Source organism: Orbicella franksi, chromosome 8 (assembly GCF_964199315.1).
Source record: "Orbicella franksi chromosome 8, jaOrbFran1.1, whole genome shotgun sequence".
Taxonomy (NCBI): domain Eukaryota; kingdom Metazoa; phylum Cnidaria; class Anthozoa; order Scleractinia; family Merulinidae; genus Orbicella; species Orbicella franksi.
The window spans coordinates 6,867,146-6,891,881 of NC_138152.1; the positions used below are offsets into that span (position 1 = coordinate 6,867,146).

The following is a 24,736-nucleotide window of genomic DNA, read 5'->3' on the forward strand; positions in this document are numbered from 1 at the left end:
ATTCTTCTTTCATGAATTTCTGTTTAAGTCAGTTATGCAAGAAGTCATCCCCTTGAAAATGATATTCACGTGGCACTTCTAGACCATAGCCACCACCTTTGTTTATGCGCTTCCCTTCCGTCATTAACTGTGATATAAAATGGCATTTTCACTGTGTTCTGACCTGTATTTTGTACAACCTGTATTAAGCAGTCACTTAGCCATTCCCCGAGGGTGACCGCTTAATACAGGTTTGACTATCACTCATTACCCTGTTTTGCATATGCAGAGGTAGGGCAAATACTAGTAATTCGTGGAGGACATTTGGTTGCTTTGCTCTTCACCTCTCGCTAACCACAAGCAAACAGTGGTAAATGCTAATTGCAAGCAAACGGCAGTAAATAAATGCTAACTGCAAGCAAATAGCAGTAAATAAAAGCAAACTATATATGTGTCCTTCTTGACTTTAGATTATGAGCTCAAGATTTCTATGAGGTGATAGTTCATGAGGCTGAAGGCCAAATCAACAATTGCCTCAGAAATCGAGAGCGAATAATCTAATTGTTTTGGTAGAATTCTAACTCAAATTTCCCTCAAATAACCACTTCAATTATTCCTGGTCTAGCAAACAGTATGTAAATGCTAACCGCAAGCAAACCTGTTTGATTCAAATATAGCTAAATATGTTAGCAAGACGCTTTGAAATTTTTCTTCTCAAAGTGACTGCAAAGTGTAATTGACAAACTGAAAAAAGCTAAAAACCTAATTTAATTAAACTAGTTAAGTTGGTGTGAATGGGGAAAAAGTCAGGTATGCTTGACACCAGGTTAGTGACGCCTAAACCAAAACTGTTGACAAACTGCTTAAGGGATAGGTCATTTTTTTGAGGGGGTGGGGTGGTGGTTGGGAAATTTCCAAAAATAAACTTCCCGCACAGCAAAAACTGCCCAAAGAATTGTGCAAGTGGAGCTGTGGAGAAAAAAAAAATTGAGCAAGTGCTTTCAACTATAATCATAATTTTGATTTTTGATGTTGAAACAATTCTTGCAAAAGCCATTTCCTACCAAAGAAAAATCATGTCTGACCTAAAGGTGTAAAAAAAAAATCATGCCCCAGGAAATATCCCAACCCCCCACTCCCCCAAAAAAGTGATGGTCCATCCCTAAATCTAATCAATTCCTGTCAGCTATAGGCTTAATTTCCAGCTGTTTTGGGAGTCCAGTTGTTCATCGTCCTCCCAGTGGTCTAGGGCAAGGAATGCGAGGTCACAAAATGGCTGGTAATCAAGCCCATGACAGCTCTGAGTGCAATTCTGCAGGGTTTCTATTTCTTCTGCAACTATTTTCAAGGTAGGTAATTTTATGAAGTCAGCATGCTTTGTTCTCAACACTTTGCTCGCTTAGTTTTGAGGAAATAGGAGACATCCGCATCCAGGTTAAGTTGAAGAGTTCTCATTGTGATATTGTCATTACTTTTACTAGATGATTTAGACCTGGCGTGATCAATCGATGAAACCGATAATCAATAACAATTGATGGCAATCGATATCAATCGATAACAATTAACCGATTGATATCGGAAATCGATGACCAATCGATGGCCAAAAAATTTGTGTTTTTTAATTGCCATCGATTGTCATCGATTGTCATCAATTGTCATCGATTACCATATCTTTTGGGGAGGTAAAAAAATGTTTTGACAGGAGAAATATGGTGACATGTAATTGTGAAGATCATCGTTACCATCAACAACAGTAACAATAACTTTATTGATCTCTCTAAATGCGGGTATAATGCAAGAAAATTAACATTGTTAACACAAACTAAACTGGGATGAAAATGTTCGTACTCTTTCAAGTTACAACAGAAACCCACGGTTTAAAGTTTCCTGGTTACTGGCAGTCCATGGGAAGAAAATGCTCATTGCCATTGTACAAAAATGAAACAAGATTAATACTTGCGAACATGAAGCTTGCAAATAACAATCTCAAGACGTGAGTCAGAACAAGTAAGAAATAGACTGACCCTACCAGACACATTATGGCCCGTATTGACGTGACTACATAAAGATAGGTTAAAAAATCAAGATACAAGCCAAGTATTTCTAGTAAGAACAACAGGTGAAGCAACAAATAATAAAACCTTTTCCATTTTTCGTCATCATAGTATGGACACCATCCGAGCTTGTGATTATCGATTGGCTGATAGCAATCGATAACAATTGTTATCGATTGACATCGATTGATCGTTTGGTTTCCGATGATCGATCGTCATCGATTGATCACGCTGGGTTTAGAATGATGTGTAACATGCTGGCAGGAAAGTATTGTAGGGGGTGAAGGTGGGGGGGGGGGGGGTGGAGATTGAATAGGGATAAGAGGAAGTAGGGTTCCCATTAGGATAAGCTGTTGTTTACACAAGCAGACTAAACATGCCAGGATGAGGAAATGTCTCTCAAAATAGATAATCCTGAGTGAGTTACATTGCAATCTTTGATTAACAAGTTTGCTCACCTTAACCAGCATTTCAGCCATACAGGCAAGTGGCCCATCAGGCCGGTTTCTGTAGCATGAAGCGTGTAAAAGTATTCCCACTCCCCCCTGGATGGGATGCTAGTAGACTGCAGGATCATCCCCAGCACTAAATTTGCCAGTACCTATTTATACACTGTGAGAATTGAGTGTTTTGACCAAGAACACAACCCAATGACCCTGGCCAGGGCTTGAACCCACCATGAGGCCACTGCACCTTCACAGTCGTTCATCTCTAGGGCTAATGGCTACGGTAGCATTTTGTATCCCTGCCACTATTTTGTATCATGGTTTAAGCCAAAAAGATCAAAAGTTTAGAAAATGCAAAACTCAATGTGGGTTTAATTTGGTTGAACGACACAAAAAACTAGCAACAATTTAAGTCAACCTAAATTGTTCAGTGAGATTTTACTCTGATGTCCTGAGGCTGATTCACTCCCAGTTTATGGTTGGGTCTTCTTTCTCTGCCTCTGCTAATCCCTTTCTCAAACCCAAGTACTGAAAAAAAGGAAAATCACCAAATATATTTAAATGAGAATGCTGCAACCTTCAATGGAACTGGGGAAGAGTGTAAAACAATGTGAAACTGTCAAGAAAAAAAACAAGAAATAGTTGAGGTAGAGCCACACCAAGATTGATCTCCATTAGGGGTTTATAAGCATTAAATTCACATTTTGCACCAACCATCGTGACCTTTTGACATGGAAGTCCCCCAAGGCCTGTACCATTTGTACTTTACAAAAATTGGGTCATTGGAGAAAGTTATGGGCCTGTCTCATTGCACCCTGGAGTAAGAGGTCCAGCTTTGAGTCTGGGGTCTTTGTACAATTAACACCATGCTAGTATGCTTGTGATGGGCGGACATGCTATCCAAAGGGAACTAGTGATACCTGTAGCCACTCTTTTTGTACTCCACGCCACAGATAATATACTGAAGTTCAATGTCAGCCCCTATAGCTACAAGACTTAAAGCTTCAATACTTTGTTAATAAAATTAAACCTTAAACTGAACCTTCAGAACATGATTTCTTACTTTTTTCCGGCTTTGAATGGCTTGTTCTGTCCAAAGAAGTTCCATTCCGATATGTTCTCTTAGTTCACGTAGTTTTACAGGGTCAGTAGGAAGACCTTTTGCTGAATCTTCACCAGGTATTGTATCTGAGAAGAAATGTGTGAAAAGTAAACATACAAAAAGCTTTTACCATATCCCTTTTAGTTCCTTTCATGGCTCGAAAAAAACTTGAATTCCAGCTTGCCCTTAGGACAAGTATCTCTCAAATATTGCTTGCCCTGGGCAAGTCTTAGTTTGCTCTTTTACATGTACTGATTTAGTTGGTTGACAACTTGGCTGATCCCTTACCCATTAGGCAAGTGAGAATGAAAAGTTACTAGCCCAGAAGGAAAATCTACTTGTCCTGGTTGACAGGTCAGCACTTTTTTGACCTTCCAAGACTACTTGATCAAGAGACTCCCCTTTACTAACTTCTTTGCTCGAAGTGGTCAGGTTATCTTAGCCTGCGTAGCAAGCGTTCCCGTATGAAGAGCTCTTTGTATTTCCATGTCTTGTAATGTGGAGGGAGGGGTGCTTTCCATATGCATTTCCCTCAACATTTTATACCCTTAAATTGAACACCCTGAGAGATACCAGAACACAATTTTTAACCCCTGAAAGGTCTGTATGTCAAATACTGCTGTTGTATCATACAGGAAGCACCCTACTCCCATGCTAAAATAATACATTTATTACATGACTTCAACAGCTGAGAGGGCTAATAACTCAAATCGACCAATCAGTGCACATCGTTTGTGGTCCAATATTTTGGAAACATTGTATTTTCCAAATATACAGATGTGTAATATTTCTCTTATTAATCAAACTTGCTCTAGCCTGTGAACTGTACATTTCTGGAAATCTGTCTGTGTTTGCAGGCTAAGTTTTCTCAGAATATCATCAGCCTACTGATCTTGTTGCACTTGATCTGTTCTGACCTACGAGTATGGCTTACATTCTCCTAGGCTAGAGTCCCGTCCCAACTGCTTACCAAATGACCTGTCCGTCAACCAAGTGTCACTTAGCCGGGTTTGGTCCCTCAAGTAAGGAGTTCCCCCTTGTAAATATGACTGCAGTGATGATTGTAAAGTACTTTCTTGTCCAACTGTCTGCCTTTCCTCTCGTTCAGCCCCTGACCCATGTGTGCTTTTCAGTGTACTGTTTAAGGGAGAAGGTAAATCTGGAACCCTGTGAGAACATCTTTCATCTGGACAATCACATTGAGTTGTTGTGTCAGAATTTGGCATTAAAAGTCTCTTTTTTTCTGAACCTTGTTCCCTGGAACAGATGGCTTGTTCTCCTGGTCTGTCCACTTGCCTAAACGTACTGCTACTTTCCTGACCAGACTCTTGGTTAATTTGCAGCAAGTCACCGTGGTTGTCATAACTTTCAAAATTTGACGCTCCAGAAGCTGGGCGATCTAGCACGGGTTCTTCGTCAACCGCACTCCTTTCTCCATTACCTTGCTCGCCATGTCCAGTATTTAACATTGTTTCAAACTCCTTGACAGAAAGCTTCACACCAAATTCATCCTCCAATGAATCTCTTTGATTGACTTCAACGTCATTCTCCTTTGTACGTAAGATCTTTTCTTTACTTACGCTGGATAATACTTTAGGATCCGAACTTATCAACGGAAGTCCTAGAGTTTTTGTCTTCCAACACACAACGTTTGTGTCCTTCTCCAAATCGTTCAAAACGTCTTCAAATTCTTTCCGAACTTCCAGTAATTTTCTACGGGCAAGAAATCCACGAACTAATGCCTGTTGAAATCGATAATGGAAAAAAAGTAAGTCTTACTTAATCTGTCAGTAAAGAGATACTTTATGCTCAATAAACCAACCTGTAAAGGTACAATTTTGGTTGAAGTCAAATCTATCGCCATCTTTGCGATCTTATGTGACCATGGCGCATACTCATCAAACCGAAGGAGAGTTTTCGCAGGCTCATCCAATATGGCGAGTGGACTTGACTCGGGAAACGTTTTATAAATTGTTTTTAGACAGACTGAAAAATACGATGGCGACAACGTCAGGGAAAGTTGCAGAAAAGCCAGTCAAGTATGAGTGTAAGTATCAAAAGAAAAGATATATTGTTTAGTTCGGTTCTATCATCTATGTAGCTGAATGTAGACTTTCTCACCAACGGTTTTGGGAGCCTTCTTGACCGAGGCATCATACTCCAGAAATTACAGTGTTTGTATGGGAAGCCGATCGCAAAAAATTCTAAAAAAATTGATTTCTGAACAGTGTGAATAGCAAAGTTAAAATACTAGGCATGCCGTCTTAATTTAAAATTTCTTCATTTGTTTACGTCCCTTAACAGACTTAGATCATACTGCTGATGTCCAGTAAGTACTTCTCTCCAATGTTTATAAGCTTACTAAGTGTCCACAGCCACCAATCATGATTTTTATTTCTTAGTAAATATTAAGAATGAATAGGAAGAAATGATAAATTTGAAAACGGTCTTGTGTGTGTGACTAGTGTTGGTGGTGTTGTGAAATTGTGATGACACCCCTTGTGATGTTACACTCAACTTGGAGTTGTACAGATCAGCATTATTAACTGTAATGAATTTGTTACAATAGGCGTGATAAGTTCTTATGTTCTTTTGGCTAGCATTTGCTTATTTTAATTTCCCACTAATTTTCTAGGCTATAAGACTGTATCCTAAGGATTGTTTCTAATTAAACAGGGACATTCAAATGAAGGCTAGGCAAGACACCCCAAAATACCCATGTATACATGTACAGTACCTTTCCCCCAAAAGTTCTGCAAGTTTGTCAAACTTAAAAAGGCCCAGGTCAAATGTTGAACTTCACATAAGACAAACTTAACTGAGTGGATTAAGTTCACGATAAGTTCAACATTTGACTCAACTGAGTTTGTCTGACTGAATTTGGATGAATTAAGTTGGTTGATCTAGTGCAATGTTTGACCCAACAGTCAAGCTTTACCTGTTTGGATTGACCCAAATTGCAATTTAGTTCGTCTCTTGTGAAGTTTGACATTTGACGTGGGTCTCAGTACAGCATATCAAATATCATAAAAGACATAAACCTTATTTTACAAAAATTTTGTTATTTGCTTTTCTTTCAGACTTCATGCTTGTATCCTTCAAGTTCTCTTCTGCTTATAGATAATATAATTTTTTGAAATGCTCCTGGTTTGATTTATGAAACTTATGATACAAAAAAGCACGATTCTTTTACTGCTCTGACAGCTGCTTGTTCCAGTATACATGGAACAATACATTGTAATTGTAAGAAGAAAGTGTTCAAATGACTACATTATTTCTAGAGCCATCTCATACTTCTTCTTTATATGTGGCACAAGTGAAAATTCCAGAAATTTCTGTTCTGAAATTTTCAGACATTTGGGTATACCTCACAAGGTTTTCCTCTTTTCTGAAAATTCCAGATCACCACTGGAAATTTCTGGAAATTCAAACCAGAATTTTTAGATGAATGGAAAGTACCCAAAAATAAAACTTCTTTTAATTAAAAAAGGAAAAAATTGTATATAGTCCTAATGGTTGTGGGAGGCGCGGTGGCCTCATGGTTAGTGCGCTCGTCTCCGGATCGAGTGGTCCGGGTTCAAGCCCTGGCCGGGGACATTGTGTTGTGTTCTTGGGCAAGACACTTTACTCTCACAGTGCCTCTCTCCACCCAGGTGTATAAATGGGTACCGGCGAACTTAATGCTGGGGGTAACCCTGGGATGGACTAGCATCCCATCCAGGGAGGAGTAGAAATACTCCTAGTTGCTTCGTGCTACAGAAACAGGGATAAGCTCCGGCCTGATGGGCCACTTGGCTCGTATGCAGACTTAACCTTACCTGATGATTGTAACTCTTAGGTGTCCCCAATTAGCAGCAATGCTAAATCTCATGCACCTTATTCCAAAATGGCTGCCAATTTATTATTCTTTTGTTTGCATGTTAATTAGCCCTCTTTGCCTCATTTTCACTTCAAAATTCTTTTGTATTTTGTGCATGTTGACAAGGCAAGGAGAGCTAATTACAATGTAAACAAAAGAATACTACACTTGTTGCCATTTTTGAATAAGGTGTATTAACACGTAAATATAGTTATCACTATTATTAAGTTAATGAGCTCCATTTTGTACAAAGTGATAAAACAGTTGAACCCATGTGTTTTTGGAATCAAAACCTTCACCAGACGTAATTCCTCATCAGTTTAATTACTCACTGAAGTGTTGTCCACACAGCTTTATTATATAGAAACGAGTGTTTTACTGGGAAATACACCACTTTTAAAATTCATACAAAACCCCATCTGGGACTCGGGTGGTGTATTTTCCATATCTTCACTAGTGAAGATATCAATGATTTCACTGATAATAAGTTTGTCTCTTAAATTGTACTTAAAATTCGTTGGTGTATGATCAAAACATCTTCGGGTCTTCCTCGAAAGTTTTCGGCAGTCGTCGGTAATCTTCAGAAGTCTTCAGTAATCTTTGGAAATTTTTCGAAAAATGTTCGGCAACATTTGTGTGACCTTCGGACAAGTTTTGGAGAATTTTCAGAAATCTTCGGAAAGTGGTCGGAAATCTTTGGAAAATCTTCAAAAACGCAGTCATCAGTATGTCTAATATATAATAATAAGAACATAACACGTTAGCTTGAAGATATGAATTTTATGTTCTTGCGGCAAGAACAATATCTCACTCGTTCATTGTGCTCATTCATGAGGTATTGCTCTTGCCTCTCGAACATAAAATTCATATCTTCTCGCCACTGTGTAATATCCTCTATGTATTAACTAACATTAATATCATGTTCACTAACGCCTAAGATGTCCTTCATAATAACACATCAATTCTTCCTTAATTCAATGCTCAACTCTTAAGGGGGTGATGACCTGAAGGAAGCTTTTGAGCAGGTATGATTGAGCTCATTTTATGAAAATGCATGTGTACCAAAAATTCCAGAAATTTCTGGTCTGAAATTTTCAGAAATTTAGGTATACCTCACAAGGTTTTCCTCTTTTCTGAAAATTCCAGATCATCATCATCATTTATCCGTTCTCCAAGTGGAGAATTGGGCCGTAAGCTCTCTGCCTCCAGGCTGTTCTGTCCTCTGCAGCCGATGCTGCTGCTGCCCATGTTCTTAAACCTTCCTTTTCCAGCTCCCTTTCTACAGTCCTTCTCCAAGTCTCGCGCGGTCGACCCCGTTTCCGTTTGCCTTCAGGTACCCATGTGAGAGCAATTCGTGGATGTGAGTGGTGATCCATTCTGAGGACGTGACCCAGCCACGTCCATCTCCTCCTTGCGACTTGCTTGCTTATTGTCTCCATTCCTGCTCTTGCTCTAATCTCCTCGTTTGTTAAATTCCAGATCACCACAGGAAATTTCTGAAAATTTAAACCAGAATTTTTAGATGAATGGAAAGCACCCAAAAATAAAACTTCTTTTTATTTAAAAATAAAAAAAATTCAAATCAGAGTTAAGCAGAAAAAAAGTTGACCAAAACATAGACATGAGGTTGACATCTAAACTCTGCAATATTTCTTGATACTTTGGAAGGTAGCAACAGCCATGTTTGGCTATATGACAGAGCTGTCCAGCATTGATATTGCAAGAACTGTAGAGGTCACAGCTGAAGGTACTGTAACAAGACAAATGACAAATTGAATGAATTACCTAAAGAAGAGATATCAACAGGGACTTCCTAAATGTCATGATGATAAATATCATTAATCTTTCAATGCATTTTTCTTCCTTTTCATTGACTGAAAGCCCACCACGTGGCCTGCAAATAGCTGCCTACAAATAATGGTCTGCTTATGCATAATACTGTCTAAATGTATTTTGCTGTACAAATAAAATTCTGCTTACATGTGCTATTGTAACCAGGCTCTTGTCTGAGCTGTCAGAGAGTGATTTAAATATGAAAAGAAACTTGGTGATCGAATGATAATAAAAACAATAATTATTGAACTCAACTATTACAGATGCCCAATCTGCTAGAGATTTTTTTGTCTGCAATGAAAGAGAGAAACATTCCAAGGAATAACTAAGATATAGGTCTGGGAAGAAAAAATGAGTCCAAATTTGTGCAGTCTTTATGGTGGCAATATTTATAGTGTGGGATTCACTGTAACAGTGATCTGAAGTCTGTCCACTCTGTTTTGGAGGATAGGCAACTGACAACACTCCTCCTATCTCTTCTCCCTGACAAGCCGCTCCAGCTGTGTCCAGGAGTAGCCTTTCAACTGGACAGTGCAACAGTTAACAAATTAATTCATGGGCTCTAACTTTTAAATTTCCTCCCAGGTGATGACATGATAGGCTTACTATTCCATTTCCTTGATGAGTTCCTCTTCCTGATGTGCGATGATCCATACTTTATTGTAAAGGTACTTGAAATTAAACAGATTTTTAGTAAATTACTAAACAATTAAATTATTGTAACATTGGAGCATTGTTAGTAAAAATTGAGAATGACTGTCCTGAAGTTGATTTGTAATTTAATATTAAAAACAGTTCCTCTTCAGTACTTTCTACAAGAAAGCTTTTAGAGAACATGTTGTGAACTACATGTGTGCTTTTGTGTGCTTTTTCTGCTAAATTTGTTTTCTTGCTTTGCTTTTGCGCTTTTGCACCTTTAGATAACTTTCGTAGTTAACTATTTTTTATCTTACGTGTAAATTGCGATCATATTGTATGCTGATGGCAGCATTTTTATCCTAAGCCTCATTGGCTTCGCTGGGCTTCCTTTCCTTATGCATTGATCTTTTGTAAATTTACTGGTATATATATTTGATAAAAGGCAAAAAATAAAACAAACAAACAAACAATGTGCAACTTCTCTCAGGGACGCACAACTCAGATGAAACATTAATTGAAATTAAGCCATATGAAATGTTGTATACATGTACATTGTATGTTAGGCATATCTCTGTAATATATAGATGAGATTGCTATTTTTATCAACTTCATAGAATCAACATTCACTACTTTTATTATATGAAATATCCATCAGTGTTGTCTTGATTGCTTCACAGGAGGTTGAAATTTTAGAATTTGACAAAGATAATTTTAAGATAAGAGCTGTAGGGTGAGTATGTACTTAAACTTTGAACATTTTTTAATCGAAAATCGTGGATTGGAATTGCAAGATCTTTTTTTCATAAATAATTGAAATGACATTCACATGGATCTAGAAAATGTTGTATCCCTTTTTGGCACCTTTGCATGATGATGTCCACCCGTGTTTCTCGAATGATGGAACGTTATTCAAATTTTGCTGAGCAGCAGTTATAGTATGTGGAAATTATGAGCTTGCACCCACAACTTTGTAGTCCTAAGCTTGTTTCTCTAAGATGTAGGTACAGTCAAACTCAAAAAGATTGGTTTCAATTCCCTGATTTTATTTCTAATGTTGATCATAGAATCATGCAAAGTGCTTTTAAATCACCACCTGTACAAAAGTGTTTGAGGGTTCATGTCTTGCCATCACAAGGCTAGTGTTTAATGTTTACCAATTTATATCAATTGCATTACCCATGCCCATCTTTTATAAGTTGATTAGACCAGTGTAATGTTTGTTTTAAAATAAAATTTCTAGGAGAGGTGAAGATTTTAACCTTGAGAAACATCCACAGGTAAATTGTAAAGTGTCAAATTGTAAACGTCTGAAATATTTACAGTACAGCGTAAAATTTTCAAGTAGCTCCAAAGCTCTTAGTTTACTTTATGCAGCGAACTCTCCTTGAGACACTGTTTGAGATATGTAATGGCTTGATAGTAAAACTATCATTTTCACAGATGTTGTTTCATTCTAATTAATTTTGTTATTTATTGGACTGTGCAAATTTACTTTAAGTGCGTTTCAACTACAGTGTAAGTGTCTGAAATTTTTGTTCGAAATTTATCCAAAATGAGATAAAAAGTGCCCAAAAATTAAGAGTCTGAAAAGAAATGTCCAACATTTTTTGATGCCTGAAATTTTTTCAAGTAATATAGTTTAAAAAAATATATTTTAGGCACAAAGATTGCGTACATACTGAAAATATTTTCTCTGGGAATTTACACAGTGAACATTAAAATTGCCCATCCTTGTTACATCAGTTGCTGGATTCAGAATCAATATAATTTTGCACTATTTACAACTCTTACACTAATTAAATTACAACATCAACAGGGAAAATAAAGAAATGGGAAAAAAAAAGAAAAATATACAACTAAAATCAAATATTAAAATGTACTCATTGACCAAAGTAACTTAATCTTCGGCATTACAGTCAATTCCATTTGTTAATTTTTCATTTTTTTGTTAATATTTTTTTGTATTATCAGGGGACAGAGGTTAAGGCCATAACCTACTCCAACATGCAAGTACATGACAACGATGACAAGCATGAAGTCTACGTCATAATTGATATCTAAATACTTGAGATCAGAAGTGCATCTTTTGCAATACAACAGTGGACTTCACGTCAAGATTTAATTCCTAAAAGAACTCAGGAACTGAAAATCTGGCCTGGTTCAACCAGTTCTATCAGATGATCAAGGAACTGAGTGGTGCAATGCAAGCAAGATCATTCTTTTCTCTTCAACAAATTCTATGTTTTGCACTCTAACCAACTATCCATGATAGCACAATGCAAATTTTTAAAACTGAAGGTTTTTTTAACTGAAATCTTAAATGCAAGAAGACATTTCACTTGAAGTTATAACTGCTGCCTACATCTCTTGATTCCCTCCCCCCCTGCCCTCTCCAAAAAAACAGACGAACAAGCTAAGAAACAAAGTATACAGTTAGAGCTTTAAAAAGCCAAATTACTGGTATTTTAAGAAAAAGGATGAATCCCCAAAATAGTAGTAATTAAGAATTCAATTAATGAAACAGAACAACTAGGCATGCTTTGCACATGGGTCGAACATCACACATCCTGATCCAATCTTATTACCTATACCCTTTTTCGAGATGACCATGTCGTCAATTTAAGGCCAAAATAAGTAGCCCTGTCACCAACCCGATGCATGCCCTTCTCTTAGCTTTGAGGCCCTCTAAAAAGGTCCTCTAATTGAAAAGAGTGTTATCAAGTCGTAGGGTCCTGAGAAGAGGCTCCTTGAAAATGAGCAGGAACAAAATCCAAATGTCACGTTTAGCCCAGCATTGTGATGATATCATGTTTGTTAGCATATCTTGTGTTGGCATGGACATGTCCTGGATCTGCACATTAAAAGTGATTTCAGGAGGAGGTTGATTTTTGTGTTGATATTGTCAAGGAACCCTCTGTTCCTATATTCCAAGTGCACAATTAAAACCAGGATTTTCTGGTTCTGGTTTTTGATTTCATCTAGAACGTTGAGGGTTAATGGTCACTGCTGACCAAAATAATTTGTGCAGAGTGCAGACTCTGTGGATGAGATTGGGGCCTACTCTCCGTCTGAAATGATCTTGCATTTGTGTTTGACTAAAAACTTGAGAAAACATTTGCAAAGTCAGTCTGACATAGGTCAGATCAGCCCATATAGTCCTGGGGATCACTCCCAGAAAAATTTGGTTGGGGTGTGCAGCTTGCTTCCCAAAACCCTTGCCCTATTTATGACCAAAATCTGCAATATATTTTCCCTACCCTATTTATGACCCGTCCAAAACTTCGATACTCTATTTATGACCTGACCCTTAAAGCAAAACCCTGTTTCAGACCTGCCTCATAATTAGCTCCCTAGCTCAGACCAGTGTTAAATTACCGTAAACATAATAATTATTTGTGAAGGGTTTTTGTTGATTTTCTTTTCCAAAAAAATGTGATGAAAAAGTGGATTGTTCTAAAAACATACTCATAATTATCAAGACAAGTGCAAAAACATACCCTATTTATGACCAAAATGGCCAAAAACGATACCCTGTTTATGACTAAAACAGCTGAAAAACCATACCCTTTGGGGCCACACATACCCATATAGCGCATATAAGGGAGTAACCCCCCCTAGCATATAGTGTGAAAAGTGCATACATGTAAAATAAAGTTCACCTGTAGTCTCAGCCAAAAAGATTAATGAAGATATCAGAGGACTTTCTCTTACTACTGAAAAAAATAGATTTCTGATAACATCTATAATTTTTTGGTTCAATTTTGTTAATTGAGAAATTGGTTTAGCTTTATAAAACACTTACCCATGCCTACACAGTCCAAACTGCTGTGGCCGAGAGAGTCTAGAACTGCACATGCGCATTACATTAGTACAAGAAACGCGGGAAAATTGTTCACGTGAGTGAGTTGATCGCGGAGAGATAAATATGGCCACTCTCTTCTCCTACTTTGCAAAAACACCAAAATCCAAGAAGCCTTCTTCGCCCGTCTGCGGTGAAACAGCAGAGAAAAAGAAGAGCAATTCACCGAAAGAAAGAGCAAAAGGTTTCTCGCCAATTAATGGAGAAAAAGCGTCGACGAGAAAAGACAAAAATTCTCCGAAACAATCGAACGTAAAATCAGGGTCGCCGACAAAAATTGAGCTCTGTGGAATATTGTGGGCGAAACTCGAAGGACATCCTTGGTGGCCGAGTTTGATATGTAATCATCCTACACTAGGAGTGTATGAACGAAGGGATGAGTGCCATGTTCAGTTCTTTGGGGAGCCCCCGAGTAGAGCTTGGGTGAAGCGAAGGTAGGAATATGGGGGAAGGAATTCGAGAACCTGAAATTTGCATGCAGCTCAACTAAGCTCTTCTTCATTGTACATTGCATACGATTTGCTGGTGTTGTTTATGCCCGGTAATTTTGCGGCACTAATTTTTAACATTTAATTTGAACAATACAGTGTAGATAGTGTAGATATGGGTGTGTAGTTTAGTTGTATTAATACTCTACTAACTATGATACTAAATGTAGTCAGAAGTAATTGTTTTTTGGTGAGACCAACTCCCCATACAACTTTCAACTGCCTTCCTTTATAAGCGTACTGATAATTTCATACACATGGGCAAAGAGTTCTGTGCAACCCCGTACACACAGTTTCACGAGTCTTTCAAACAGTTTATGACCCTGTTTGTCCCAGACGAAAAGTATTAAAAGAAACCATTATGCATAGTTATTATGCATTTAATTACTTCAATATGGTGTTAACACAGAAAATATATAATATACCCAGCCCAGGTCCAGCTGGTGTGGGGTCAAGAAGGCGGGTAAGGGGTTGGGGGTATCAGTAGGTATAGGGGAACAGAATACCAGGAGTAAAGGGGACAACGACTCTGGCAGAAAGAGAGGGTGGAAAGTGTTAATGTTCCAGATGGTAACAACCTGGTGGAAAAGGAAAAATTTTTTTGCAACAGCGAACGTTGTGCAATAAAGAAAGGACTATGAAATGGGCAGGAACATGGAGAAGAAGGATTAGGAAACTTGCTATGGAAGATAGCTACTGTATTTCAGAGAACCTTCTGTTTGTTAACATTTATACTCTTTTCTTTTAGACAAGTCAAACCCTTCTTGAAAGGTCACAATGGTCATGTAGTGGACCCAACTGTTAAAAAGGCAGTCCAGCAAGCGGAAGAAGCTTTGTCGCTTTCATTAGAACAAAGAAAGGAGCTTGTCAACTGTTTGGCTTCTGACGAGGAGGATGATGATGATGATGATGATGATGATGAAGACGGCGATCAAACCATGCTATCAGAAGATGAGAACCCGAGCAAACAAAAGGATGGACAGAGAAGGAAGAACAGTGCTGATAGTTCTAGAAAGGGTGAAAGTGATGATGAAGATGATGATGAGGTTACTGGGAAAAAGGTAGTGAAGAGATTAAAGAGAGTTTTTTGGAAAAGACCCTGTAAACCCCAGATTAGCCTGGGAACGTTGTATTATTATTGAGCCCATTACTTTTATCACAAGAATCTTAAACATTGCCATGTTGGTGTCTTTGATTATAACCTCTCTGTAAATTAATGCCTAGAAATTTGTATTGTTAACTTCACTTACGACATTGATACTAAATTGTGTTTGATTTCTGTATTTAGTATAACAGCAAACGCCCAAAGAGGAAAGCTGCAGCAAAGAACAATAAAGTGAAGAAAAGGCGAGTTATAGAATCTGGCTCAGAAGGAGACTCGGCAGGTGAATTGCTATGGGATCATTTGTACTGAAGGCATCCATGGTTGAGTGTCAATTGATACCCTTCACAGTACCCTTGATCAAGGCTCGATCGATACTCAATCATACGTCATTGACACCTCAATTGGCACTTCATCGATATCTTGTTTGACAGACAGTCAAGAGTTGACTAATTTTCAGTCGATGCAACTGACTGTTGGTTGAGTGTTGACAGAGAATCAATCACATCAAGTTTTGATGGAGATGTTGATTGAGCAAGGGTATCAATCGACACTCAACCGCAGATGTCTTTAGTGCAAAATAATGATCTGAACTATGTACAGATGGTCATGGGTCTTTAATTTGTAGTGTTTTACATTTTATAATTGAGTGACCACCAGTGGAAATTTTTGTTTTATTGCTATAACACAACACCACAGACAAACAAATCAAGACATTGTCTTCTCAACAAAATCTTGTTTCAGATGATTATAAACCAGACGAAGAGGATAGTGATGAGAGCTGTAGTAGTGGAGTTGAAGAAAATGAGTTAGAAGATGAAACCCAATCAGAAGAGGACATTGAGGATATCTTGGAAAAGGTTCTCATTTAGTTTGACATTATGGAAAGGGAAACAAATTCTCTTTACAAGCTATAAAGGTCTCGGATCATGTTTACTCTAGGTGGTGTTGACACTGTCATGCAATATATCTACCGACACCTGGTCGATATGTCAGCCCAGGGCTCGAAATTGCGACTCACTGGTTGCCAATGCGACCAAAAATTGAGCACTGGTGGCTAAATTTTCACAACTGGTCGCCAGCTGGCGACTCGTGTTTTGTCTGATAACTAAAGAAAATCATGAAACAACTTTTGTCTTTAAATCTCTATATTAGGGAATCAATCAAATATGGTAGTTAGTATACAACTCACCTTTCCGTCCCAGTAAAATAATGTCTGAATATTACAAGATAATTGAAAAAATTGAATGTATTTTGACATGTTGATACTGCGTTCACGGCGCACCATTTTGTTTCAGTGGCTTCTTCTGGGATCACAGGCGAACTTCAACACCATGTGCTTTTCATTTGCTGCGAAAATGGTGGCAGATACCAATCCGTTGAAGGAATTACATGAGTTTTTATGTGCGGGGGAATGAAGATTCAGCCAAAAGGCTAATCCAAACTTTGAATCCTTCATTTAATTTTATGAGAAACTGTATTTTAATTATTTCATTTATTTTATTTATTACTGTTATTAGAAATGCTTTATAGGATTTAACTAGTTTATTTTTTATAGTAATGTAAGCGCATTGAGTTTTTTAAATGCGCCCAAAAACTCTATTATTATTATTATTATTGTTATTATTATTATTATTATTACTGGAAATCAAGAAATGGTGGGATGTCCTCAACAGCCTTGGCCCAGTCTTTGGCTATTTTCCCAACCCCAAGAAATGTTGGATTATCTCAAAGCCAGATAAAGAGGCAAGCGTGAAAGAAGTGTTCAAGGACACGGCTGTCAATGTGATGGTAGAGGGACAAAAACATCTGGGTGCGGTGATAGGTTCACGGGAATATCTAGAGGAATACGTTAGCGAGAAGGTGACCAACTGGGTCAGCGAGATTACCAAGCTGGCAGAGTTTGCTCTTTCTCAGCCTCAAGCGTGTTATGCTGCTTACACCTTTGGCCTCAAGCACCGATGGACCTATTTTTTGAGAACTTTGCCTGATATTCAAGAATTATTGGAGCCTTTGGAGAATGCCATATCTAAGGTGCTCATCCCTGCAATTACGGAGCATAGGTGCACTCGGCTGGACAGGGACATTCTAGCACTGCCAGTCCGTCTAGGGGGGCTTGGCATGACAAACCCGTGTCTTGACGCAAATCTTGAGCAATCCTCCTCCATCAAAGTTACCATCCTGCTGGTCCAACAGATCGTGGCTCAATCCCATCAGATGCCGGATGATTCTTTGGTCAAGCCACTACAACAGGCAATGAGGAGTGAGAGAGCAACGGTGCTCCAAGACAGGGCAGAGCATATCAGAGGGGTAGCCCCACAGAAAGTCCAACGGGCACTTGACCTTGCTGCGGTACTCCCCCTTCGCGAAATGGGTTTCAGTCTAAATAAGAGAGAGTTCCGCGATGCAATCAAACTGCGCTACGATTGGCCGGTCGATGATATCCCCTCCACCTGTGTATGCGGCGATGCTTTTACAGTGGACCACGCAATGATATGCAAGAGAGGTGGGTTCGTTACCCAACGTCACAATGAGCTGAGGGACTTGAAAGCCGAACTCCTGAATATGGTTTGTACCGATGTTGAGATTGAGCCTGTCCTGCAAGACATCTCGGGTGAACAGCTGGGAAGAGGTTCTAATCGAGCTCCAGATGCGAGATTAGATATTCATGCGCGCGGGTTCTGGGAGAACCAACGATCAGCATTCTTTGACGTGAGGGTTTGTCACCCTAATGCTGATTCGTATAGGGACCTAGAGCTCCAACAGATATACCGCAATCATGAGAACGAGAAGAAGCGTCTTTACGCGAGGAGGGTTTTGGATATCGAACAAGGAACTTTTACACCCCTTATTTTCACGTCAACAGGCGGCATGGGAAATGAGTGCCTGCAATACCATTCCAGACTGGCGCAGCTGATCTCCATCAAGAAAGGAGAACATTATGCTAAAACAATCTCCTGGATAAGAGCAAGGACATCCTTTGCTTTACTAAGATCCGCACTAATCTGCCTAAGAGGTTCAAGAGCTAGAAGGAAAGCCTTTTGTGACTTTAAGAACATTGATATTGACGTTGAAACCCAGGAGGGAGCCATTATGTAAACACTGTTGAAATAGGTTTTAATAGTTTATTTCTTTTATTTACTTTTACCTTGTAATATACCAATATTGACGTTGAAACCCAGGAGGGAGCCATTATGTAAACACTGTTGAAATAGGTTTTAATAGTTTATTTCTTTTACTTACTTTTACCTTGTATATACCTTATTTATAAAAAAAAAAAAAGTAGTAGCAGCAGCAGTAGTAGTAGTAGTAATAGTAGTAGTAGTAGTAGTAATAGTAGTAGTAATAGTAGTAGTAGTAGTAGTAGTAGTAGTAGTAGTAGTAGTAGTAGTAGTAGTAGTAGTAGTAGTAGTAGTAGTAGTAGTAGTAGTAGTAGTAGTAGTAGTAGTAGTAGTAACAACTATGATATCATGACATATATATGACGATGATGATAATAGATACATGTAAGATTCAAGTTTGTATGAAAAGTGCTCAATAAAGTTTGCTATTATTTTTAAAAATTATTATTATTATTATTATTATCAGTTGTTGAAAGGTGTCGAGGAAAGCAAGCTGAAAATGAAGAACGGCATTTTGAAGAAATAGCAAAGGGAAAATACGCAAGGACCCGTGTTTGTCTCACAATGAAAGCCACGGACTTAAAACGTTTTATGCTCCGCTTCATTTAAATGCCTATGGAGACAACCATCACCTTTGCACCAGAGACATATCACCTGAGAACAATGGTAGCTTTATAACTAAGTGTTACTCGTGTTGTTTCTAATTGTTTTGGCTCTTCAATTGTGACTTTTCTTGCATGCAAAGTAAAGTATAAAATCGTGTTCTCGTGTTCTCTGGCGACCAAAATTTTTCTGTTAGTTGCTCGCTGGCTCCCGGACGAAAAAGTTAATTTCGAGCCCTGCAGCCAGTATAATTATATACCAGCCAACAGTCGGTCAAGCGTTGGTTGTGTATCGGTTGAGTATTGGTCAATATGTTGGTCGTTACAGCTGCCACTTGTCTCGCACACATATTGGACATCGCATGGACCAATAATTGACCGAAACCCAACTGAAAATCCACCGGCACTCAACCAACACTTGACTGACTGTTGGCTGATATATTTTCTGTGTATTGCCTGAGTGTTGACCGATACTCAGCTGAGGTATGGACCAAGTGTCAGTCGATATATTGCTTGTTAGTGTTGGCCGACACTACCTACAGTAAACATGATTAAAGGACTCTTAATTGTGATTTCAATACACTGTACATTTAGCTTAAAGTGTCTACAGCTGTGGGAGTATTGTTTGTCCGCCTGCGTCGGACGCTTGTTTGTCACAGGGTTTCCACTTCCAAGTACCTTGTCACTCAGGCTGTGCAAATGTTGCCAGTGCCCATTCATGTCAAAGATTTGCTAAATATTAAAAGTATGGATAAAAATTGTAAACATCATATTCATTTATTGATAATGATCTTGAGTCAGCTTAGCATATTTCCTATTTTGAATGGATGGGTCCAAGTATTTTTAAATTTGTTAATGTTCACTGCCTGATTTACATGTATTATTTTTCTGTCTGACGTTTTGTTTGTATAATAGTCATCTCGTAAGCGTAAAAGAGGCAACACATCAACACCACGTCAGCAGAAAACAAAGAACCCCAAGTCTTCGCCTCCATGTACACCTGTTAACTCTAAGCAACCTGTTTTAAGTACACCCTCACCGTCACTGCTACCAGGATCATTAACAAACAAGGTGTCAAGTTCAGCCAGTAAAGCAGCAGAATCACTGGCAAGATTCCAGATGAGTTCTTCCCCAGTTCCTAGTGTGAACACTGTTGATGAGGCTGGTGCAGGGACCTATAAGCATGAAAAACTAGACTGGTTAAAAGAAGACAAGAGAAGGTATGTATTTATACTTCTGGGAAGACTGAGGGTGAAAAAAAAAACACAAGCATTGTGATGTAGACTTGAAAAAGAGCAGCGTCGCTGTACTGTAGTTGGGTCAGATGCAGTGGTGTTGTGGTTAGTCGTGAACTCTAGGTTGAGCTGTCCAGCTTCGAGCTCAGGGTGCTTGCCAGGTTCACTTTGTTGTGCTTGTGGCCAAGATAGTTATTAACTTGATCTCACACTGCCTTTCTCTACCCACAAGTGTGAATGGGTAGCAGTGATTTGTAAAGGACGTGATGCAAAATGCATTATATCCAAACAGGATTATTTACATTAATATGTGTACCCCAGCACACATGGAGGGGCACAAGAATGGCAGAGTTGGAGCAGAGACAGCTCACACGGCGGAAGGTGAAACGCACTGCTCAATATAGGGTCACGTGAAGGGTCAATATAGGGTCAGGCACTAGTGGATGACCTATGTTCCACCAAGAACAAAGAGGATTGAGAGAGTGAGAAGGGCATGGACATATAGCAATCCTTTCTGTTTCTTCATGCTAGTACGGAAACCACAATAAATGGGCCTTTGTCTTGACTGCAACTTCAAAATTTCTAGTGACAGTGTATATTTTTTACGCTGCATATATGATATACATGTAATAACTTAAACTACATGAATGTGGATGAGAATCTAAAAAAATATATGATTAAGTTTGTTCATCAAGTATTTTATATTTTCATCATGAGGGATTGTATGGTGAAGAAGTTGGCAGGTGTAATATCAAGGAAGGAACATTTGTCATTGCTCATTTACCACACAATAATATGTTTTTATCACTGGTGATACATTATTTTATATTTTTTCTTCTAGAGACAAACATGGTAGACCAATGTCGCATCCTGACTATGATCCCAGGACGTTACTGGTAAATGTTGATATTTGTGACAATTTATCAATATTAATTTTATTACTTTGAAATAATTGCTATGCTTTCACTGGTTGGTTTTAAACTGTGGATGATGATTTTCTCAACTAAAAAGAATCTTCGATTTTTTTACTTTGTTTCCTCATTGACAATGAAAACGAGCAGTTAGAGAACAATATATTTTCTCTTTATGACTTTTTATAAGCTTCACTGGGGAGTTGTTTGATTTTTCATAAGCGATGCACTTCATACCAAAGTTGGTTATAGGTAGCTTACATGTAATTTGCATTTATTTACTAACAGGATATTTTGTATAATTCTACAGGTTCCATCATCCTTTCTAACATCAAAAGATGTCACACCTGTAAGTGTTTTTATTCTGTTCTCCTCCAAAAAACCAAAAATATTGATGTGCATTTATTTGTTTGCTATTTGAGTGAAGCTACAAATTGTTAATCATCTACATGGTCTTCTGGTGCTGATTTTGTGTCCTTTGTTTTTGCTCAGGCAATGAAGCAATGGTGGCAACTAAAGAGTGACAACTTTGATACCATCCTTTTCTTTAAGGTATAGTACAAATTACGTGATTGCATTACATGGCTAGCTCCATGAGATGGAAGGGTGATTGTAGAACCATTAGCTACCCGAGGAAGCAAAATGGGGCTGACTTACCCACTCAGGATTGTCCTCTCTACCCTGCAAGAAAATGGTGTTCTGTATGCCCCACAATAGAGTACTTACAGTCTCAATTAACCAAGCTGATTTAATCAAGATGGTTGGATATTAGCCTCAATGTGTTTTTCCTATATCAAGCCATATCTTGACTTACGCTTGGTCAACCAGTATAAACTGGTAATTGATAAGATCTAGACTTGTCTAGTGTTGAATAAGAAAACCAATCAAAACTTACTAATGACATTATTGTTGTCCCTGTCAAACTTTCAGGAAATCAGGGGTATACTTTGAACAAATCTGCAATATGTACATTTAAAAGATTTATTCATGGTCTTTTTCATTTTGATCAGGTTGGTAAATTCTATGAATTGTACAATATGGATGCTACTGTTGGGGTCAAGGAACTAGGATTGATCTACATGAAGGTAAGTTTAAGTTTCTGTTCAGCAGTCCTTCATTTGAGCAGTTGGGTCCAGCTCTCCCATGCATACATCAGGGCTCAAAAAATATTTGAATTCCACCTTGCCCATTGGGCAAGTAACTCTCAAATTTTGCTTGCCCAGGGCCCTTCCCCGCTTGCCCAAGTTTTCAAACTCATTAATAATTCATGAACCCCAAAATGAACAAACTACAGGCGTGTTTTAATGTAATAAACTCATCTTGACTGTAGTCGTACGTTGTCTTAGTGCTGATCACTTTCATGTTTACGCCATTATATTGTAATACTTCCACAACTTTTAACTTCTTCATTCTGCTTTTATGGCGTTAAATTCAACTTTCCCTGGAATTTTCGAACGTGATAAAAAAAATGTCACCAGGAATTAAATTTTGTCCCACAGCATCTTTTGCCAGTGCCTCCCAGTTGAAGAAACAAAGTTTGCGAAGTTGTAGTAGTTCGTTCAAGTACGTACTTCCTAGTTCCTGTATTACACGCTGGGCATACAGCCTTGAATCAATTTGATTAATTTGTCGAAGATCGTGTTCAACTCCCTGAATGTTCACCTGCATCTTGTCTAGCTCCACGAAATCATTGTGAAGAGAAGTGCGAGAAATTTATAACACGCAGAATTAACAACAAGTCGCTTTCCCACTTCAGTTTTGACACAGGCACAGTGTCGAATTTGAAAAGCCAGCGAGAGTGAATGAATTTGGGTGAATGAAAAATGGTTTCAATCGAGGGAAAACGTCTTTGTTTGAAAGAAACACTATTTTAAGTCATCTTCCAGGAACTCTGAAAGTATTTTGATGACTTACTTATCCATTTCTTTTTAATAATATAATACTTTTCATTTCATTACTTGCATGTTATGCCGAAAACAGAGACTTACTTGGATTTTAGCATCAAAATTGCTGGCTTCGTTTTTGAGGTAGCAATATGCAGCTTCTTTTCGCGTACAATTTCTACAGCTTTAATATATCGTTGTTGAGTTAAGTTTTGTACAGAGAAACTGGAAAATGCTCGCAGAAAATTGCTAAAATTTTAAGAAATAAACACAGCGTTTCTGTTCCCAATGCGGCTATTTTTAATCCTGGAAAGAAATTTGATCAGGGCAGATTTTGATCACGTGCTAGGCAACCACTTGTGAGCCGTGAGTGCGCGTCACGCAATCAACAAAACAACGCTATAAATTGCAATTTTCGTCAAGCTTCGGATGTGTCGAAAACGAAGACCGAAGACCTAAGACCCTGTGGTCTAAAACGAGGACCCACCGGTCTAAAACGAAGACCCACCGGTCTCAAACGAAGCCCCCCTGGTCTAAAATGAAGACCTACCGGTCTAAAACGAAGACCCACCGGTCTAAAACGAAGACCCACTGGTCTAAAACAAATTCTTGAAGCACGTGGTGAATAAATTTGCGAGTCACGCACAGTTGACCTTTGCGCCTTTATATGATAAGGACAGTAAAGCAAAGTAATGAAGTCACCTCATCGTAATTTGCTCATATGCATTTGAAAAATAGAATATTGGTGACGATAAATTATACTAAAATCGTCACTAAAACATATATTTCTACACTGTTGGAATTTTATTGGGTTACACAATTTGACACATTGTACAGACTGAGATAAAGCAACTGTCAAGTTTGCCGTGCGCTCAGATGACATTTTAATTTATGCGCTACAGAAATGAAAGCAATTTAGCCTAGTGTAGAGTCTTTCCTGAAGAAAAAAAGGTTTTAGACCGGTGGGTCTTCGTTTTAAACCGGCTGGTCTTCGTTTTAGATCGGTGGGTCTTCGTTTTAGACCACAGGGTCTTAGGTCTTCGGTCTTCGTTTTTGGGTCTTCGTTTTCGACACATCCTCAAGCTTCATCTACTTCAACACTTGATTACCCTTGAGCCTAAAATTTACCTTTTCTTCTCAAAATTGTTATCAAAAATTTAGTCCGCGAACGGCTTGCCTGGGTCCTTGCCCATGGGGCAAGTAAGGACAGAAAGTTACTTGCCCGAAGGGAAAATCTACTTGTCCCAGACAACCGGACGGGGGTTTTTTAGAGCCCTGATACATGTACTGAAATGGCAGATTTAAAACAGAATGATGATAGACATGTGCTTCATAATGTTTTTTCTTTACATGTATTTTTCAGGGTACTTTTGCCCATGCTGGTTTTCCTGAAATTGCTTTTGGTCGATACTCTGATACCCTGATTCAGAAGGGTTACAAGTAAGTAATCTAAATATCAAACATAGAAATGTGTTTGTTGATCAGGAATGTTAAAATGTTTAAGTGCGATTTGCAGCTAGACAAATATAACGTGCTGACTGTATGTTATTCATTGTAGGACAGTGTCTCAGTTTGCTCCCACAAAAGCTATCAGGGCCTTAACATTATCATCTTATTAAATG

The 24,736-nt window shown here is 38.4% G+C and overlaps 3 protein-coding genes across 3 annotated transcripts in view; 2 read left to right on the forward strand and 1 right to left on the reverse strand.

Moving 5' to 3' along the window:
- Window positions 1–5,465, reverse strand: part of LOC145495270 (uncharacterized) — a 6,038-nt gene extending 573 nt beyond the window's left edge. Inside the window, exons 1-4 of the mRNA XM_081474864.1 lie at window positions 5,404–5,465; window positions 4,552–5,323; window positions 3,543–3,667; window positions 1–3,007 (exon numbers count right to left, since the gene is read on the reverse strand). The exon at window positions 1–3,007 is cut by the window's left edge and continues 573 nt beyond it. Coding sequence (XP_081330990.1) covers window positions 2,942–3,007; window positions 3,543–3,667; window positions 4,552–5,323; window positions 5,404–5,445 — 1,005 coding nt within the window. The 5' untranslated portion in view covers window positions 5,446–5,465 and the 3' untranslated portion in view covers window positions 1–2,941. The remainder of the gene's footprint in view (window positions 3,008–3,542; window positions 3,668–4,551; window positions 5,324–5,403) is intronic.
- Window positions 5,466–13,286, forward strand: LOC145495272 (tRNA-splicing ligase-activating factor archease-like). The gene is made up of 9 exons (XM_081474865.1): window positions 5,466–5,628; window positions 5,886–5,910; window positions 6,662–6,672; window positions 8,434–8,465; window positions 9,109–9,187; window positions 9,859–9,941; window positions 10,590–10,642; window positions 11,153–11,189; window positions 11,884–13,286. Exons 1-9 carry the CDS (start codon window positions 5,466–5,468, stop codon window positions 11,971–11,973), a joined length of 573 nt encoding a protein of 190 aa, XP_081330991.1. The 3' UTR covers window positions 11,974–13,286.
- A 460-nt stretch (window positions 13,287–13,746) lies between these two features.
- LOC145495269 (DNA mismatch repair protein Msh6-like) overlaps window positions 13,747–24,736 on the forward strand; it is a 33,505-nt gene continuing 22,515 nt past the window's right edge. The window contains exons 1-10 of the mRNA XM_081474863.1: window positions 13,747–14,205; window positions 15,008–15,320; window positions 15,548–15,644; window positions 16,106–16,221; window positions 20,001–20,305; window positions 21,162–21,216; window positions 21,542–21,580; window positions 21,724–21,783; window positions 22,242–22,316; window positions 24,478–24,554. Of these exons, the coding sequence (XP_081330989.1) occupies window positions 13,838–14,205; window positions 15,008–15,320; window positions 15,548–15,644; window positions 16,106–16,221; window positions 20,001–20,305; window positions 21,162–21,216; window positions 21,542–21,580; window positions 21,724–21,783; window positions 22,242–22,316; window positions 24,478–24,554 (1,505 nt within the window). The 5' untranslated portion in view covers window positions 13,747–13,837. The remainder of the gene's footprint in view (window positions 14,206–15,007; window positions 15,321–15,547; window positions 15,645–16,105; window positions 16,222–20,000; window positions 20,306–21,161; window positions 21,217–21,541; window positions 21,581–21,723; window positions 21,784–22,241; window positions 22,317–24,477; window positions 24,555–24,736) is intronic.

Coding starts and splice junctions, on each gene's coding strand:
- LOC145495272 (XM_081474865.1), top strand. CDS start 5,466: ATGGCGCATACTCATCAAACCGAAGGAGAGTTTTCGCAGGCTCATCCA. Junction 5,629..5,885: donor AAAGCCAGTCAAGTATGAGT/GTAAGTATCAAA, acceptor GTCCCTTAACAG/ACTTAGATCATACTGCTGAT. Junction 9,942..10,589: donor ATCCATACTTTATTGTAAAG/GTACTTGAAATT, acceptor ATTGCTTCACAG/GAGGTTGAAATTTTAGAATT.